Raw genomic sequence first — 18065 nt, 5'->3', positions numbered from 1 at the left:
AACAATGTTTAGAAATAAAATAGATTCTTGCACTGAGGCATTCCGTTTTGTGTTCCGTTAATTGTAGTAGCGTTATAAGCTACCTGTAGAAAATATCTATGATACAAGAAATTGTCATTATTACACCTTTCCACTTTAAAACATCTAGCAAAGATGAAAAGTAGTCGCAAATTTAAAATGAACAATGAAAAAATTCACGGGAACAGTGAATGAGTACTGGCTCGTTGAAAAGCAATTTTGGACTGGGCGATTGTTTTCGAAATTTTAGTGAAACAATTAATTAAGCTTCTGTTAGGTCTTTTAGAAAAGACAAATAATAATAATAATATTATTATTAATATTAATAATAATAATAATGATAATAATAAATATAATTATAATAAATGTACTATGTATTATGCACCTCCATCAGAATTTTTTTTCCAGAAAGCCACACGATAGAAATAAGCAAAAGAATTATGAGGGATGATATCCAATAATTTTTAATATATTTTTGATATGCTTGTTAATCTTTGCATTTGTTTTTGTTTTTGATTTTTTTTAGTTCGTTTGTTTGTTTGTTTGTTGTTTTATCTTGTTTTTTATCTGGGGGGGGGAGGGTGAGGGGGGGAGGGGTAGGGTGAGGGCGGGTGTGGGGGGTGCGTGTGGGTGGGTTTGGGGTTGGGGGGGGGGCTTTTTTCGGGGGGGGGGGTGGGGGGGGGGTGTGGGTTGGGGGGGCGGGTGGGCGGGGGGGGGGGGATGTTGGGTTGTGGGTCTCGGGGTGTGGGATTGATGGGGGGGGATTTTGGGTTTTTTTTTTTGTTGGTGGTTTGTGCGAGGGTTGTGGTTTTTGTTTTTTTTTTCTTTTCTTTTTTTTTTTATTTTCTTTCTTTTTTTTTGTTTTTTTCTTTTTTTTTATTTCTTTCTTTTTTTTTGTTTCTTGTGTCTTTTTTTTTCTTCTTTCTTTTTTTTTTCTTCTTTCTTTTTTTTTCTCTGTCTCTTTTGTTTTCTTCTTTCTTCTTTTTTTTTCTTTTTTTTTTTTTTGCTGTTGTTGTAAATCCGGAAACTTTTAATCCTGTTTATGGTTTTGTCGATCGTTGTCAATCGCCCCAGAGCCTTTCCCTCTTTGCCTTCTACTGGATGGCAATAGCGCAGTCTCCGGGAAAGAGATCGCTATTGTTCATAACAAATAATCACCATTAAAAGGTACATGATAATGAAGCCATGGCAACTTGACAACGTTGTACAATATACGTTACATTTTTTTAAATCTTGAATGCAATCTCAAAATAAATAAAAACAAACACAATATAATCTTTGAAATTCTTATAAGTGTTTGTTTGTTTTGTTTGTTTTTCGTTGTTTTTTGTTGTTTTTTTTTTTTTTTTTTGTAAAAATAATCGCTTTGGGGTGCAAAACGCTGACGTCAGGTTTATAACTGAAAGTGTTTTTCAATTACTCGTAGTGATTGCTATGATAGCTGAATATACCAGCTATATAATAATCCCCGTTCTCATGTATGTACATAGGTTTATCCCAATCGTTTTTATAACCTGTCCTCTTACAAACACGGCTGCCGGTCTGTCCATTGTTACAGCACTTAAAGGCGAATAGTCGAATCTTTCCAGTGCCCGCCAAAGGTACTTTAGATGCCAGCTAGATAACCATTATTTGGGCAATTGAAATTTACATCCCGGTCATAGTTATTTTGCCAGCCAGTCCAGCCACTACACGAGGTTGCTTTATTGTTGGGTCGGCAATAGATGGACCATAAGCGGACTTCGTGGCAGTTTTTGTGGAGTGCGTAAATGCTTTTGATGCTATGGTTATCGGGGCCTGTTGTTCAAACAAGAAATGCAAATAAAATTGTTCAATATGCTCAAGCGCAACATGTTTCCGCGAGCGTCGTTCTGTTTAACTATAGTGGATGTACAGCTTAAGACGGAAGGACGAATGGACGGACGGAAAGATGAAAAGACGGAAAGACAGACGGATGGATGGATGGATGGATGGATGGATGGATGGATGGATGGATGGATGGATGGATGGATGGATGGATGGATGGATAATAATAATAATAATAATAATAATAATCTTTATTTAAGCACGGTAACTCTATCAATATCAAGATAAAAAAAACTTAATGTTGCTCTACCTAGAGGCCGTAAAAACTATATTAACAAATGATAATTATGTAAAATATACAAATGCTACACTGATACAATAAATATACAATTGAAATAAGATAATAGGTTAATTAGATATATTTCGTAGAACTAAAACGATTAAATATTACTTGTCATCAGTGCAAAACCTATAGCTTTTTATTTTCTTTTTAAATACTTTTAAGGATCGTTCTTCTTTTAATGACTGAGGCAGAGAATTCCAAAGCCAGGCTCCAGTAAAAGCAAAACTATTTCTGAAATAGTCAGTTCTGGCTTTTGGAATTTGTAAATTTTTAGAAGAACGCCTTAAGTTGTAAGATTGAGTACCAATCTGGCTGGAAAACATATCTTTTAAATAAGATGGGACGATATCATTGACGATTTTGAACATCATAATGGCCTTTTGTTGCTGTCTTTGTTCATTTAAAGGTATCCATTTGAGTTCATGAAAAATTTGACTCGTTCGTACGCTTAAATACGGTGTGCCAGTAATTATACGGGCTGCACGGTTTTGTAGTTTTTGTAACTTGCTAGTTAAAGTTTCGTCGATACTGTCCCAAACTAAACAGCAATAGTTAAAGTAAGGCTCAATTATGGTCTTATAGATTTTGATTAGATAGGGCCTACTTAAAATTGGCTTAATTTTCTTTAACGTGCTTAGGTTACATGCAATCTTCTTTTTAATGTGCTCAACATGAGAACGCCAAGTCAGATTTTCATCAATATAGACGCCGAGACATTTTGTTTCTTTAGATCGTTTTAACGCGGTGCCGTCTATAGTCAGACATAAGTCTGTGTCATCTAAAGTAGAAATTCTTTGACGAGAACCAATTAACATAAATTCTGACTTTACAGCATTCAAAGTGAGTTTGTTGGCACAGAGCCAAGAAGCTACATGTTCTAAGTCGATATCCATTTGATTATTCAGGTTATTAATTCCACAGTCAGAAAATGATAAAGTCGTATCATCAGCATAAAGCCTAGTTGTACTATAGTCGAGGCAACGCGGTAGATCATTAATGTAGATTAAAAAGAGAACTGGGCCCAAAATTGTCCCCTGAGGTATACCAAAAGAGATGGGACGGGCTTCGGAAAGTACTCCATTGATTGAACACTGTTGCGATCTGCCAGTCAAATATGACTGAAACCACTGTCGGACTGTGGCGTTAAACCCATAATATTCTAGTTTTGCTAACAATATACTATGATCAACGGTGTCAAATGCCTTCTTAAGGTCTAAAAATATCACACCATTGATCATTTTCCTGTCTATATTGAAGTACCATTCATTTGTTAGATCTAAAAGCGCAGTTAAAGTTGAGTGATAAGGTCTAAAGCCCGACTGATAGGTATCTAGTAAATTATGTTCGTCGAGATATGAAATCAGCTGCTCACAGATTAGTTTTTCAAAAAGGCGGGAGATAGCAGAAGTAACTGAAATAGGTCTATAGTTGCCTGGGTCATCTTGTTCACCAGATTTAAAAATGGGGGTGACTTTAGCCACTTTCCATTCCGACGGAAAAATATTTGTTTTAATCGAAAGGTTAAAAAGGGTAGTTAATGAATTACAGATATGAGAAGCCGCTGCTTTTAGAATAATATTTGGAATTTTATCAAGACCAGTTGCTTTAGCAGTATTAATACCTTGCAGAAGCTCAAGTACTCTAGAGGAATCGATCAAACGAAAAGTAAACACATGGTCTACTTTTTTAACATAATCAGCGAAATTTACATTACTGGCACGTTTAGAATTTATTTCTGAAGCTAATTTACCGGCAATTTCTGTGAAATAAGTGTTAAGGACATTTGCTACATCCTTTGGATTAGTAACAGTATTTTGCACAGTCTGCCTAATTTCGCTGATTTCAACATTTTGTGATCTCTTGCCCCTGAGATTATTTATTGTCTTCCAAGTTTTCTTGGTGTCACGAGAGTGTTTTTCAATTTGATCTTGATAAAATTTCCTTTTCGTCTTAGTAACTAATTGATTAACAAAATTCCTCATCTTTCTATACTTAGACCAGTCTTCTGGGTCATTAGACTTCGTGGCCTTTTTCTTTAGGAAGTCCCTGTTATGCATTTCCTGTTTAACATTAGCATTTATCCAGGGAGAGGGTTTGTTGCGCACTTTTATCAACCTAGTGGGAGCGTGCTTATCAATAGTTTTTAAGAAGATTTTTTTCCAGCTTGCCCATGCTTCGTCCACGTTTTTTAGTTGGTCGAAGAGTGGCCAAACAGTGTTTTTAAGGTCATTTTCAAAGTCTTCACAGACAAAATTTTTAAAATTTCTCGTTTCAATAATTTTAGGTCTTCCTCTTGGGATACCAATTTTCCTGATGGCGAAAGCCAAATAATGGTCACTAATAGATAGTGCATAAACTCCAGACTGAATAATATTATTCTTACAATTTGATATTACATGGTCGATTAGGGACTCTGTCTTTTTCGTAACCCTAGTTGGCTCGTTGATTATTTGCTCCAATTGAAATTCATCAAATATATCATTGAGCCGTGAAGTATGCAACTCGGGGGGATTAGAAAGTAGATCACAATTTAAATCCCCCAAAATGTAAATTTCTTTGTATTTATCTTCTATAATATGAAGAACGTTTACGAATTTATCAAAGAAATCTAAAGGTAGTTTCGGAGGTCGATACCATGTTATTACGAGAAAGGGACTAGAATTCGGCTTTCTAATTTCAATAATTATTATTTCCAATTCATCATCCTCTAGGTTCTTTTTCCTACGAAAACTAATTGAGTCACGAATATAAAAACAAACTCCACCTCCATGTTTATTCCTATCTCGACGTATCAGCGCGTATCCGGGGATGGAAAACTGAGAATCACAGTCATTACTATCTAGTTTAGTTTCGTTAATGGCTAATATATCTAAGATGTCATTGGACATAACAATTCTGAGCTCATCGATATGTTTTCTTAAACTATTTATATTTAAGATTCCCATTTTAAAACCGTTAGTCTGGAAGAGCTTTGAAAATGAACAATGTGGTAATGCACTGACAACTTGATTAAATCAATGGTTATTAATATGATTCCTAAAGTTCGAAGCTAGCTTAATTACGCCCTGACGATTTAGATGGATACCTCCTCTATTGAGAAAACTATCGTCAATATTGTCGTTGCAAATAAAACTTATGTTATTGCTTTCGCAATATTTCTTCAATAGTTGGTTTACCTGATTTACGTTGTTATTAATTACTTGATTGTTCTTTCGACGTATAATGGAGGAAAAGGCTATTTCAGTACTTGAACTTTCCTTCTTAACGTTCTCAATTAATTTAATAAGCTTGTTCTTGATCACCTTAGGTTTGTCGCTGTTCAAATTATTCGTTCCGCAGTGTATTATCACTTTCTTAGGCTTTTTCCTTATGGAAGGTTTGATGAAATCCTCAGTGTCCTCCACTGTGGCACCAGCATACGATATACATTTGACTTTTTGATCTCTTGACAGTTTATCTCCTTGGATGTATTTTAGCATTGAGTCGCCAATAACGAATACTTCGGGTATTTTAGAGGGTTCGTTATTTTGATTTTTGTTTTGAACGGAGTTTTGGTTCATCTCTCTGGTTGTCTGTCGTTCTTTGCGTTGTTGTGCAACTTTCTGCTTCTTGGGTTGTGAATTAAGAGTGCTTCCATTAAAGTTAGCTTCGTCAGAGTGATATACGGACGTTCTGTTAAACATTGGACATGGAGGAGTATTCCAATTTTGGATTGAAGCTGAATATCTGGACGAGTATAATAATGATAAAAGATTGTTTCTTTCTTCTTGAAGCATTTGGAATTTTGCTTGAAGAACCTCATAGGAAGGAGTATTTGACTCCATAAATCTTCTTTCGAGAGTTTGTAGTCTTCGTTTCAAGTCCTCGATATCTTTGGCGTTTTTCTGGCAGTCAGGGCATTGATTATCCCCAGTGGGAGGCTTAATACTTGAGAAAAGAACTTGAATATCATCGTGTTTCGGTTGACTTGAAACATATTCTTCGGTCTTCTTTTGTCCCTCCTCGACGCCATCTTTGTCTTCTTCTTCTTCTTCTTCAGATTCATCTTCTGATTCAGAGCTTGATTCGGGACTTGATTCTACATTACAGTTTCCATTTTGTTCCTCGTTGTCCTCAGAAATAAAAGATATAATCTTTTCCTTCATTGATTCCTGTTTCGCTCCCTGAACATTCAAGGTTTTCGTGTTTGTGTAGAAACACAGAGTTACAGTGTCGGACTTAAGAACATGGAATCCTCCGTTATTGCTCCTAAAAGACCAATTTCCACTAAGTTTAAGGCTTGAATTCGCAAATTCCTTTAAATCTGGGAGGGATGGAGGGAGGGATGGAGGGAGGGATGGAGGGAGGGATGGAGGGAGGGATGGAGGGAGGGATGGAGGGAGGGATGGATGGAGGGAGGGATGGATGGATGGATGGATGGATGGATGGATGGATGGATGGATGGATGGATGGATGGATGGATGGATGGATGGATGGATGGATGGAGGGATGGATGGAGGGATGGATGGAGGGATGGATGGATGGATGGACTCCAGGTAGGATTTGCATCTGTGGGATACCTAAGCATTTGGTTTCATTGAACCACATACCTCATTGACAATGATTAACCATTTACAATAATGTAATATAAATTAATTTCATCTGTGAGTGTTGCCTGAATTGCCCAGGGGTTTTAAGGACATTACCCATCGGACTTTTGCGAGCTTCTGCTATAGAGTTCTGTTCCGCTACAGTCCGATCAATTAGCATGTACCAGCTGTCAATCAATGTCACCATGTTGCCAAGTGATTGAGAAAGGGCGGAGCAACCGATCATGTGACGTAAATTAATGTCTACGCATGCCCTTTTTCGTTGACTGCTGTAATTTAAGACAGCCGCCCTAGGAAAAGCAATATGTACTCGTAAACAAGGATTTCGTGCCGATATCTTAACGATTACTTGAAAGCGAACGTTTCTAAGAATTTTCATTCAATTTTATGGACAATAGCTTTTTTTGGTTAACTATTCATAATTCAGCTACTCGAGCAGTATTCTCTTCACGAACAAGCGAAGTTCAGTAAGGAGAACAGGGTTTCAAGAGTCAGGTAACTTATGATAAAGCGATATCAAATTTAAAAATTCATTCAATATGACTTGTTATTTACTAGTACTCGAAAATATGGATATTTTTATGGCCTATATATATTTACTTAAATTAACTGTTTTAGCTTTAAAGTCTACTAAAAAGGAACATGAGGTACATAGTAATTTTTATTTTAAGATTTCTTTTAATTAAAGACGCAAAATAAATAATTTGCTAAGCACTTTTCATGGTTTGATCTTAGCCGTTCGAAGAGTTAAAAAAATGGCGATTCATAAAAAAAAAAAAGAAGATAAATTATGAAAATCATAAATGTAAAACGATTCTGAGTTAGGTCTTGATCAAATATTATCGTGTATTTACGTTTCAAATGAAGCATTTCAGTTTTAAAATGAGTCATACAATTCCGTGCATGTCCGTGAAACCTCATCGAGACAGCCTCATCAGGACTGGAATTGGAATTGGAATTGGAGTTCCAGATTGAGTTGTTCGAGGATTAATCAGTATGGCATAAAAGCTCTGCCTTTTTTGCAACTTATTTCTACTTTTCCTTTATATTCTTAGATACTCAGATACTAGTAAACCTTCCCAGCCAGCTATAAGTTCTAACCTGCCACCAGGTTATTGAAATTTGAAACAAATGGCGCGCCATAACTGCCGGCCGATTCACGATTATTACAGACAGTCGCTCTTAATTCTGCGATTTTTACTCGAGAGTTTATTGAATGCTTGCCTTCATATAAGTCTCCTCAGGGAGACGTAATATGACGTGGCATTATCTCTGTCGATCATTCTAATTTTAAAATCCTTATTCTTCAGCTTTGCTGAAAATAAATTACCTCTCTTTGGGTGTTTTTCAACTGCACTTTTTCTTAGAAATGCCGGTAAGCATAAAAAAAAAATAATAATAATAAATAAAAATAATAAAAAAATAGAGAGAAGGAGAAAGAGAATGAGAAAGAGAAAGAAAACATTTGTTTTTGATATGATTACTTACATTGATATTCGAGCAAACTCCTCCAGTGGTTGTCCCAAACACGGTTACTAGGTCTTCCATAATCGCATGTGCTTGATCGATTTCTTCGACGTCTGGACCATCCTTCCACATTACGAAAGACGAGAACGCACAGGAAAAGGAAAATGATGACACTTTTTCTTTGGATGACAGCCATCGAAACAACGTCAAGCTTCAATAAAAAGCAAAAACGCAAAAAATGTCATACAATTAAAAAAAGCTTAGAATAGGTCATGAAAAACACAAAATGAAAGTATTTACCTTTTCCTTCTATTCAAGAATTTTACTGTCACTAGTGCTTTGATCAGATACGATTGGTAACACCGAGTTTTAGGTAAGTGTGGACTAAACTGATTTGTATTTATAAGACCAATAAGTAATTGGATATTATTGCTTTCTATCAATTTCAAATCCAATATCCTCCAATAAAAAGTTCAATGACCAACTTTTTTTGAAATGATGCCAACTTTTGAACATTAGGAGTTTACCTCCTTGTTTTTTTAACCTAAAGGTTAATCCCCTTATTGAATGTTCCTCTTCGAGATATTTCGTTTTTGAATCTCAAGTTCTTATAATTAAAGTAGAAATGGAGCAGGATCCCTTATTATTAGTTATCAGATACTATCCTTTAATTACTATATATTGTCTTGCGAATATTAAAGTAAATAATTCGATAAATCAAAATAAAATACAATACCGCTATAAGCTACAATAGACATTTCCGATTTAGCGGCATAGGGAAAGTATATTCCGCATTCTATAATCCGACCGGAAAAGCATAAATTAAAAAGAGCTATCATTATTTTATTCCTAGATTTAACCAATAGAATTTTCAAAACTCCTTATCTTACTGTTTTCTCAGCTAGTACAATGTATTATTAGGTAAATAACAACTGCGAAAGAAAGTTTGTAACTATTGTTACTGACGTTACTCATTCACGAAGAACTAATGTTCCAAACGTCATATATTTATGAACTTTCTTATACACCAGTTGTATTCAACGCACCAAAACAGTCACAACTGACTAGTAAGCGCTAGTAGTATCAACATATCTTGAGATTTGTTTACAGTATTAAGCTAGGAATTTTTCTGCTCTCACTAATGTAAACATGTGTTACGCCAGTTTGTTTTACTTTCCCGAAAAGTATATCAAAAAGAACATATATAACATTACAGTGTTTTTAGAATTCTTTTCCTTCGATTAGCAAGAGCACCACAAGTTGCTATTACAAAGGGTTGAAATGGCCTCATGTGTCGAAAAATATCCGAGGTCGCTGAGTAAATGTTCAGGAATCCAATGGCTTGCTCTACGCGGATACGAAGCGACCTTAGCGCTCTGTTGGCATTCTGTTGTCGTCTAATGTAAGCAATACGCCTTGGAGTGATAAGAGGTGGTGCGTTAGCGTATCCCCCATCAGCTAGCAGACTTGCTCGTCGTGGTAGATTCCTTCTTCTTCCATGGCCTATAGCAGGAAGTCGTCTGTATGACTCCGCGGCTGATTGCCAAAAAGTCTGTCTAGGAGATTAGCTCCCTTTGGTACCGTAGAGACAAGCGCAACGAGTGTGATGAGCAGGTTCCCTATTAAGAGGCAATGTCTGTAAAAATCAAACATAATCGAAAATCCGTGGCCAAGTTGAAAAAATCGATTTTGTTCATATTTGGTTCAAAGACGTAGAATACCATCCCAATAAACGTGCTGGTGTTCATTTTGAATAATTTCACTTTTATTTTGAGAAAATCGTGAAAATCGATTTTGGCCGTCGGTGCCCTCATTTCAGACTAAATCCGAGGTGAAAATGGTAGGTCTGAAAAAGGCGCTCGCGTATAAAAATGAAGCAAACTAGAGAAGATCTGTTTTTGAAATAAAGTAAAGGAAAGATTAATGATTATTTTAAGCTAAAAAATGAATGGGGAAACGCGTTCTAATAAGCGAACAGGAACGTTTTGTAAACTACATTTTTCGGGTTCTCAAATATTCAAATTTCACCCTTAGTTTGCAAAGCGCATTTTCATGTGCACCGGGTGTTTGGATTTATCTGAAATTCCAGCCATAATACCTTCGAATGTCAAGCAAAATCATATGTAAAATTCAGCTTGGGTTATTCAATGAGCGCTTTATACGAAACTCTCGAATTCAGAGAAATTTGCGTTGTTTGAGATCGGCATCCGACGAAACCTTTTCGAGGCAGACATAAATATATCCTTAATATATTTTCTTGGTGTTCAGTTCTGACATTTGTTTTGATATTATTATTTGTCGATTGAATATTGAGCAATAAATTTTTTTTTTTTTTGCTCTTTTTCGACATTACTTTAAAATGCTGTTACTTAAAAATTACAATTTGAAACAAGCATGTAAACACACGCGTCGGCACGATCTATATGACACTTATAAACAAGCCCATATAACTTCAGAGTTCTAAAAAGAGTTACATTTATGTCCAGATTTAGGACATTTAGACTAAAAAACACCGGGAGATCCTACCTAAAAGATAAATTGCTTGATTATTGTTCATACCTAGTACTGAATTTCGGCTTCTATAGTTTTTGCTCGTCGTATAATACTTAGACAGTAATGCTTAATTTACCTTTAATCCAACTGGCATTTCAGCAGAGGCCGGGTGACTTCATTTTACGTACAGTTCCTTGCTGAGGATTAGAAAATTGTCTAATTTTGCAACGTATTTTCTTTAGATTCATAAATTTCATTTCGAGGAAGCCCAAGATCAATTTTAACAGCTCTTCATTTTACTTATGGACCTCAGCTCCAGACTTCATCGTAGAAATACTAGCTGGTTCAGTTGCACTCGACGAAATAATGGATTTGGTCATCATATGTCCGCTTGGCAAATGTTGGGCAAATATGGTGCTCTATATTTGCCCATACATTTGCCTATGCAGGCAAAGGTCGGGGTAAATTTCTAATAAATTTGCCATTGCTTTGCCATACATCTGAACACATGGGTAAATATGTTATATATTTGCCCTTAGTTTAGACGCATTTACCCAGTGGGGATATATGATAACCGTTTTTGCCCTATATTTGCCCTATTGTCAAATGAAGGGCACATATGAAATCAACTTTGCACTAGGCTTTGCCCCATATTTACCTGGGGAGCAAATACAATACCCCAAACTGAGTATATCCGATGTGAGGTTTCCGTTTCAATTTATTGCAATCAAAACTTTTCAAAACAAATCAATAATTTTTCAACTGAATTATGATGGATGTTGGCTTGTTTTTACGACTTACGAGGGGGGAGTGCATGCAGGTCCATCTCAGTCATATGTGTCAATTTTTTCTCCTAACGCATGACATCAATGTTGCGACCACATTAATTCAATCATTGTTTTGCTTTGATGTCATGAAAGTGAGGTTATATGCGTTGATACACACAGGAAAAAACGCGGACGATGTATTTTTAATATGCGTAAGTCGTACATGCGTTTTTTTCCAGTGACAATAAGAAAACTCATTAACCCATTAACCTCAGCTGCATTTCAAACCGCTAACATCTGTAATATTATTTGAAGCATCAATTTTGTTTAGTCTAAACATATGAATTCATCTTTTTTATTGGCAATATATGCAATTTCATTCATAATTATTTTAATTCATCTAATTTTAAACTCATCAAAGAATTCATTCAATTTTCATTTTGACTATCTAGTTACTGATGCACAGTTCAAACAGTTTATTTTTGATAGCTTTGAATATTTTTCCTGGATGATACTTTACTGTCATCTCCATCATCCGTACAATTTACGTAGTAAAGGACAAACAATTAATACTCTTTCTTTGTCAATAACATCGTAAGCAGCAACAAACTGGCTGTGTATCCTTTGTATGAGAATGAATGTAGAGGGCCCTTCCATTTCAAACAAGTTTCTGCACCAAATTTCATGTGGTCTGCCAATCCTGTGTCTTTCTGGATGTCGCTGATACCATCGAACCTTTGCCATACACAATGATTCCTGCTTGCCATCAATTATAATGGTTTGTTTAAGAAAGAAATCGACAACACCGGGGCGCAAGTCAAATGAATCGGTCTCAATACTGCCACTATATTGGCCACACCAACTTGCAAGAATGAAGGAAGAACGTTCCAGTCTAGAGTCAGAGGACCCTAGCTTTGTCCCCGAATATCCAATGGTACTAATTCTCTCAAACGTATCGGTAACACATTCAATGACCGAGTGTTGAGGTAAAATTGTTTCATAAGCTTTAAAGAGATATTCTGTATAGTCATCATCAAGAACATCAATGGATCGAGGTGAAAAACATGAGTATGCATTCATATTGCTCCACTCTAAGCAACGTAGTACTTGACCAACTGAAAGATTAAGTGTTGATGGTATTGATGGGATGCTTTCGCCAAGTGTTCCTACTTGTTGTGCCTCCTGAAGAAGTTGAAATACTGGTTGGAAAGTTTCTCGAAATCTCTCTGGTAAAGGGATATCTCTTAGTTCATGCTTTTGGAGAAATTTTCTCATGATTTGTATTTCAACAGATCTATTGTTAGTTCGAAACGCTCCTAAAATCCCATTGAAACGTTCGAAGCTGAAAAGCCAAAATGAATATACAGGCCCGTAATCTAAAATACATTGTTTGAGGTGCAGGTGTAGATGCATGTTTGGCGTAACACGTTCCTTTCCATATCGTTTTTCAAACGATTTACAAAATTCCACTAGGTAATCATGTCCTTCTTGTAGCTCTTCAGTTGTAATAAGTGGAGAGCAAAGGTGAAAGCAGGACAATACGAATAACCTCCACAGCTCCAAATCATCTGTTGGAACGATATTCCAAATGCAGAATACAGAATACAAGAGAGTCCATGTTTTCCACTGATCAGCAGTAAATCCTCCAAACGATGTTGATATCTTTTTCGGGAGACGCCCAATAAATGATGGTGCTTTGACGTCATCTACCTTTTCCTGGATTTTATTCAAATTTTCTTTAGAAATAATTGGCGTTTCAGCATTTAGCCATACATTTTTCATTAAATGTTTTGCTGTCCCTAAAAACAAATTGTGCATAGGATCAACAACATGGTAACGAGTACAATCGAAGTAAGGCAACTGTAAGAGTTCAGAATATCTTGTTCCAGTGGAAGTTTCAATTTGGTTTCGTTCATCAGCGGTTGTTGCATTGAGTATTTTCTGAGCCTCTCTTCGGTGCTCTTCATTTGTCCTTGGTGTATCGTCATCTTCGAAACCTGAAAAATCCATGCTACTAAAATCTCCGGGAAAAAATCTTGTGCACTTTGAGCACCCTCGGTGAGCAGTACATCCTAAGAAACCGCAAACTTTTCTTAGTGCAGGAATGTCACAAGCAATACAAAGGAGGGCAGCTCGAAAACATCTTGCTGTTCTACTCCCATGAGGCCGAACTTGGATGCCTTCGTGCCACAATAAGTTCAATTCGGCTACAAGTGGTTGTAAGTACGTATTGATATTCAATTTGGACTCGTGTGGACCAGGTATTACCCCAACTATTATTACGTTTTCCTCTTTGTACCTTTCTTTTCTCGGAAGATTTAGGAGGACCATATATATGACTCCAACGCTATAGACACTGTGCTTAAAAGGCTGAAACCAGTCAACATTCAGCATAAAAGCATAATTATTAGGCTGGGCAAGGAAAGGAGTGCCGTTAAAATATTGCCAATCTTTCCACACTTGGCCATCGTAAATATCAACTAAAATATCGTCCGGTACATTCCGATTTCTCCAAATCTCACATTTTTGTACAAGTCTGGTCGCTTAATAAAGTGAGTTAGAGTGTCTCTGATGCTTTTATAACAATAAACTTTATGTGGGTACAATTTCGTCTGTCCATTTTTCAAACGAATTTCCTTAAGCAATTCCGCTCCACAAGGTGTGCGGCGAAACAATTGACGGTGATTCGGAAAAGCAATGTGAGAACATGGTTTAGCAATGACACGCCCGAATCTTGTTGTTATGCAGTCTTGAAAACGGTATAGGGTGTCGCATTTCGGACAAACAACATACTTTGAATGCTTATCTTTAAAAGAAAGATAATTTTTCAAGAGTTTGAAGGAGCTCGGGAAAACCAATACTGCGGTTGGGAAAATGATTGGCGAAAGCTCACACAAAACCTGAAAAATCGCTTTAAAAAAGGCGAGGAGAATATCAATGCCTCGGTCTGGTACAGAAAAGTATGCAGACCAAAAGCACACAAACAAGGCAATCCAGTTAATAAGGGTCACTCGGGAACTTGCTTCGACGGCAACGCTTATTTCTGCACTAGATTGTTCAAAATCTCTTTCTACGTCTTCGATATCAATATCCCAAGTTTCAACCAATCTCCTTCTTTCATTTCCTCTTATCTCTTCATGGTCAGATTCACTGTCCAACTTGTCATCCAAAAACACTTGATCTTCTTCCTCAAAGTTATTTATTCCGTCTCCTTTAAACATAAGCAAATACGATGTATTTTATTCATTCGGCATTGTATAACTGCAACATAGTATAAGATAAAGTCTGAAACCATTATAATACTAGAAAAAAAAAATGTCAGTAAAAAAAACCTCATGGGCTAAGGGACCGGTCATTATTTAAGTTGGGGGGGGGGGGGGGGGGGCTGAAATTTTTGCTAGTGAAAGTCTTGAAATTTAAAAATGACTTTTAGGGAAAATTTTTAAATTTTTTACTACAATCCATGGGGGGTTTTCGATAAACTTGGATGCCTTCAAAGGGGGGGCCTTGAAATTTTTTTGCGTCACTGACAATTTCTCCTCCACCCCCCCCCCCCCCCCCCTACCTCCAACTTAAATAATGACCGGTCCCTAAATGTATAATTTTGACCCAAATTTTGCTCTGAAAATAAATGATTTCCATTGAAAATAAAATATAAATTTCTAAGTCAGCAAAACAACAATTTATAATTCGTGAAAGAAAAATGATAAATCGAAAATAAAAAACCCAAGAGACATATTAAATAAATTACTTATAATTGTATTTCTCTAACTTGACAAACATGTTTTGCCGGATACCATGCTATCTCAGGATGACCACAGTCATGAATTGATTTGGAGACGAAAATGTACAGCAATATCCATTTGAACATAGTAAATTCTTTTTGGCGTTTTAAATGAGTTATCTCTAGCTATGATTTTATAAACTCTTTGAATGAACCTTTCTGAATGAACACTGAGGTTTTAATGGCAACCATAAGCCGATTACTTAATAATGCACCCTTCTTAAAAGTAACGGTGGAAAACGAGGCTAAGATAGAAATAGAAAAGAATCATTTGTACCTCTAACTTAATCTCGCTTCAATAACACTAATGCTTGGTAGTAAATCCAATAGGGGAGCTAGATCATGTGCAAATCAGCCGCTTGTTAAAGATTCAGTCTTTTATCTATGCAGTTTGACTTTATCATTTAAAGATTATATAATCTAATCATCAAATAAACGTATAACATCAATACCTTTTTGTGAAGTAGCTGGTAAGAATTCGTCACTTGATGGTTGGTTTGTATTTGGCACATCAGAGGAGTCTTGATCAGTTTGGTCCAAAACGTTTATCTCGCTGTAGTCATTAGAAGAAGTGTCGTTCTGGCCGTCAATCTCGTGAGTGAAAATACTATCATTTGAGTCTTCGTCGTCATTCCGCTGTAATTGCCATTGATTTGTTAAAGGATCATAAAATTCTTCTTTGTGACGGCAAAATACTCTGTAATGTAAATCTTCGTTACAATGAAAGCAATGATAACGCTTTGACATCGCAGAAGACATTTTGTTTTCCAGAACTATATAATTAAAAAGACGTTGTGTATCATTGGGATAATTACTCAAAATCCAAGCATTTTGAATGGCTAACAGCCATATTCCAGCGTAATAAAGTTCCACGTCCATCAACCACATGCCATTGGACAAAAGCACGCCGGATCTTATTACCGCGCCCTTTTCCTTAGAGCTGTCACTGTTGGCGGCAGATAATGGTACGATGGTTTTAGAGCTAGAAGCTAATCAAGTTTATTGCAATGATATTTCGTGAATCTAGGCTTTAGAAAAAATTTCATAACTTTATAAAATGGAGCAAATAGCTTTAAGATAATAGATATATTACTTAACATGAATCCTGGATACAACTTCAGCATTTTTATAAGACAGTTATTCCTTTTTTTATTATTAGACTTCATTATATGAACGTATATGTCATCACAAGTCACGTGATACGCCGTGATAGATAGGGGGTAGATTTGTTCGGTGGATGTGCTTATTCGTTCATTCGCCTTTTGGTCACAAACAGGTAACAAACTCTGTCGGTCATCTAGTTTCTCGCACATTCTATATCTTTGCTTATAAATTGCGTTCATTCGTCGCGATCAAAAAATGGGAAGAACATCTACACCTTTACCAGGACGCCCAATGCCAATCCATTCTGTTACTGCAACTACCAGTACAAGCAGTACGAGTAGACATACTGAAAATGGCGCCAATTCTCAAAGGCTTAATATACTTATTCCCTCTGTCCCTGGTGGTAACGAGGATGTGCTAAGAGAACACAGAAATCGCCTATTGCAAGCAACAAGCGAGAATGAGAACGTTGACCCCGACAGCGAAAAAGAAGAAATTTCTTCAAATTTCGAAACGATTGTAAAACAGTTTAAAGAACTGCAAGAACAAAACCGCCAAATACTAGCCGCCTTAAAAGAAAGCCAGCAGAACAAGGACAACAGCAAGACCAAGATTACTGTCTCAAAGGCTGTTGCAGTAAGTAAAGTGGCAATATTTAAAAAAGCAAGCTATTTTTATTGATAATTTTACTGGGAATTCTTGGCGCGAAGAGTAGTTGGTATAATTATGCAGCGGTATAATTTATGCAATGCTAAAATTGGCGGGAAACCCGCCATGGCAGTGGTTAATGCTACCAAACTTTACTATTGATTTCCAATAACAAGACACTGAATGATACTGATAATTTCCTTTTTTGTAAAGGAATTGATTTGATTTCGATTTTTCTTCCCCAATATTATACAATCACAGCCATAAAAATAATGAAAACATTATTACTATGTCTAAGAATGACTTAAGGTACATCTTATGATTTTAATGAATTATATTATGTTATTACAGTCTGAAGTACGCTTGGTAGCAAAGAAATTACGGGACAGGGAAGAAAACCCTCTTATATGGGATTTTACTAAAGCGTAAGTATAAAAATTTAATAAAAATGATCTTGTCTGAATCATCCATAGTTTCTTTCCATATTAAGTTTCCACTTACCACTCAAATATGGCATTTCCTAATTAGTTTCAGAGATGACGTCAACGAACAGATTAATAACGCAATAAGGGATAGAGTTCTGAATGTTCATAAGGATGTCTCTGCCGTCGAGTTAGAAGGTATTTATGTATTTTATATTACGAAGTGCGAAAGGCCTTATGCACCTATCAAAGTTAACCCGGGGGGGAGGGGTGAGGACAAAGGGTGGTGGTGGTCGGGGGGGGGGGGGAGGGGAGGGGGTAACGAAATCCTTTTAGAAATATTCAAATGCCGAAGGGAGGGGAAGCAGTTGAAATAAAATAACACGGAAAAGAAAAAAAAAAAAAACAAACAAAACAAAACAAAACAAAGCAAAAACAAATGGATGCTAAAGGAGTAATTGTCGGCCAAATGCCAAAATTTCTAACAAATTTTGTCTCAAGTTTTAATATATGGGTACTTGATATAATTTCAGCTGCCCTTAAAAGTCACTTCTGACGAGAAGAAAGAGAAACAAAAGAGAGCGTTCAGGGGCCCTTGGAAGGCATCAAAAGATGCAGCGGAAA

At 36.4% G+C, this 18065-nt stretch overlaps 3 protein-coding genes across 3 annotated transcripts; 1 reads left to right on the top strand and 2 right to left on the bottom strand.

The window, feature by feature from the left end:
* Positions 1-1030: 1030 nt before the first annotated feature.
* LOC148912521 (uncharacterized) lies at positions 1031-6394 on the bottom strand. Its single transcript, XM_089027818.1, has 2 exons — positions 5344-6394; positions 1031-1815 (listed from the first exon to the last, which is right to left on the bottom strand). The coding sequence occupies exons 1-2, from the start codon at positions 6310-6312 to the stop codon at positions 1666-1668; spliced, it is 1119 nt and encodes a 372-aa protein (XP_088883944.1). The 5' UTR covers positions 6313-6394; the 3' UTR covers positions 1031-1665.
* Positions 6395-9433: 3039 nt separating this feature from the next.
* Positions 9434-16164, bottom strand: LOC148912520 (uncharacterized). The gene is made up of 4 exons (XM_089027194.1): positions 15720-16164; positions 14006-14694; positions 9805-9859; positions 9434-9759 (listed from the first exon to the last, which is right to left on the bottom strand). The coding sequence occupies exons 1-4, from the start codon at positions 16153-16155 to the stop codon at positions 9434-9436; spliced, it is 1506 nt and encodes a 501-aa protein (XP_088883320.1). The 5' UTR covers positions 16156-16164.
* A 61-nt stretch (positions 16165-16225) lies between these two features.
* LOC148912519 (uncharacterized) lies at positions 16226-18065 on the top strand. Its single transcript, XM_089027836.1, has 4 exons — positions 16226-17007; positions 17371-17444; positions 17548-17639; positions 17975-18065. The coding sequence occupies exons 1-4, from the start codon at positions 16627-16629 to the stop codon at positions 17995-17997; spliced, it is 570 nt and encodes a 189-aa protein (XP_088883962.1). The 5' UTR covers positions 16226-16626; the 3' UTR covers positions 17998-18065.

Source organism: Actinia tenebrosa, unplaced genomic scaffold (assembly GCF_029948245.1).
Source record: "Actinia tenebrosa isolate PJP-AT-01 unplaced genomic scaffold, QUT_ActTen_1.0 PGA_scaffold11__36_contigs__length_13525064, whole genome shotgun sequence".
In the NCBI taxonomy this organism is placed as follows: domain Eukaryota; kingdom Metazoa; phylum Cnidaria; class Anthozoa; order Actiniaria; family Actiniidae; genus Actinia; species Actinia tenebrosa.
This window is presented reverse-complemented; position numbering and strand designations above follow the sequence as displayed.

Coding starts and splice junctions, on each gene's coding strand:
- LOC148912521 (XM_089027818.1), bottom strand. CDS start 6,312: ATGAAGGAAAAGATTATATCTTTTATTTCTGAGGACAACGAGGAACAA. Junction 1,816..5,343: donor TTAATAACAACGTAAATCAG/GTAAACCAACTA, acceptor TTTGAACAACAG/GCCCCGATAACCATAGCATC.
- LOC148912520 (XM_089027194.1), bottom strand. CDS start 16,155: ATGTGGTTGATGGACGTGGAACTTTATTACGCTGGAATATGGCTGTTA. Junction 9,860..14,005: donor GACCAGACTTGTACAAAAAT/GTGAGATTTGGA, acceptor TGATTTTTACAG/ACATTGCCTCTTAATAGGGA. Junction 9,760..9,804: donor TCGTTGCGCTTGTCTCTACG/GTACCAAAGGGA, acceptor TTTGGCAATCAG/CCGCGGAGTCATACAGACGA.
- LOC148912519 (XM_089027836.1), top strand. CDS start 16,627: ATGGGAAGAACATCTACACCTTTACCAGGACGCCCAATGCCAATCCAT. Junction 17,008..17,370: donor CTGTCTCAAAGGCTGTTGCA/GTAAGTAAAGTG, acceptor ATGTTATTACAG/TCTGAAGTACGCTTGGTAGC. Junction 17,445..17,547: donor ATATGGGATTTTACTAAAGC/GTAAGTATAAAA, acceptor TTTCCTAATTAG/TTTCAGAGATGACGTCAACG.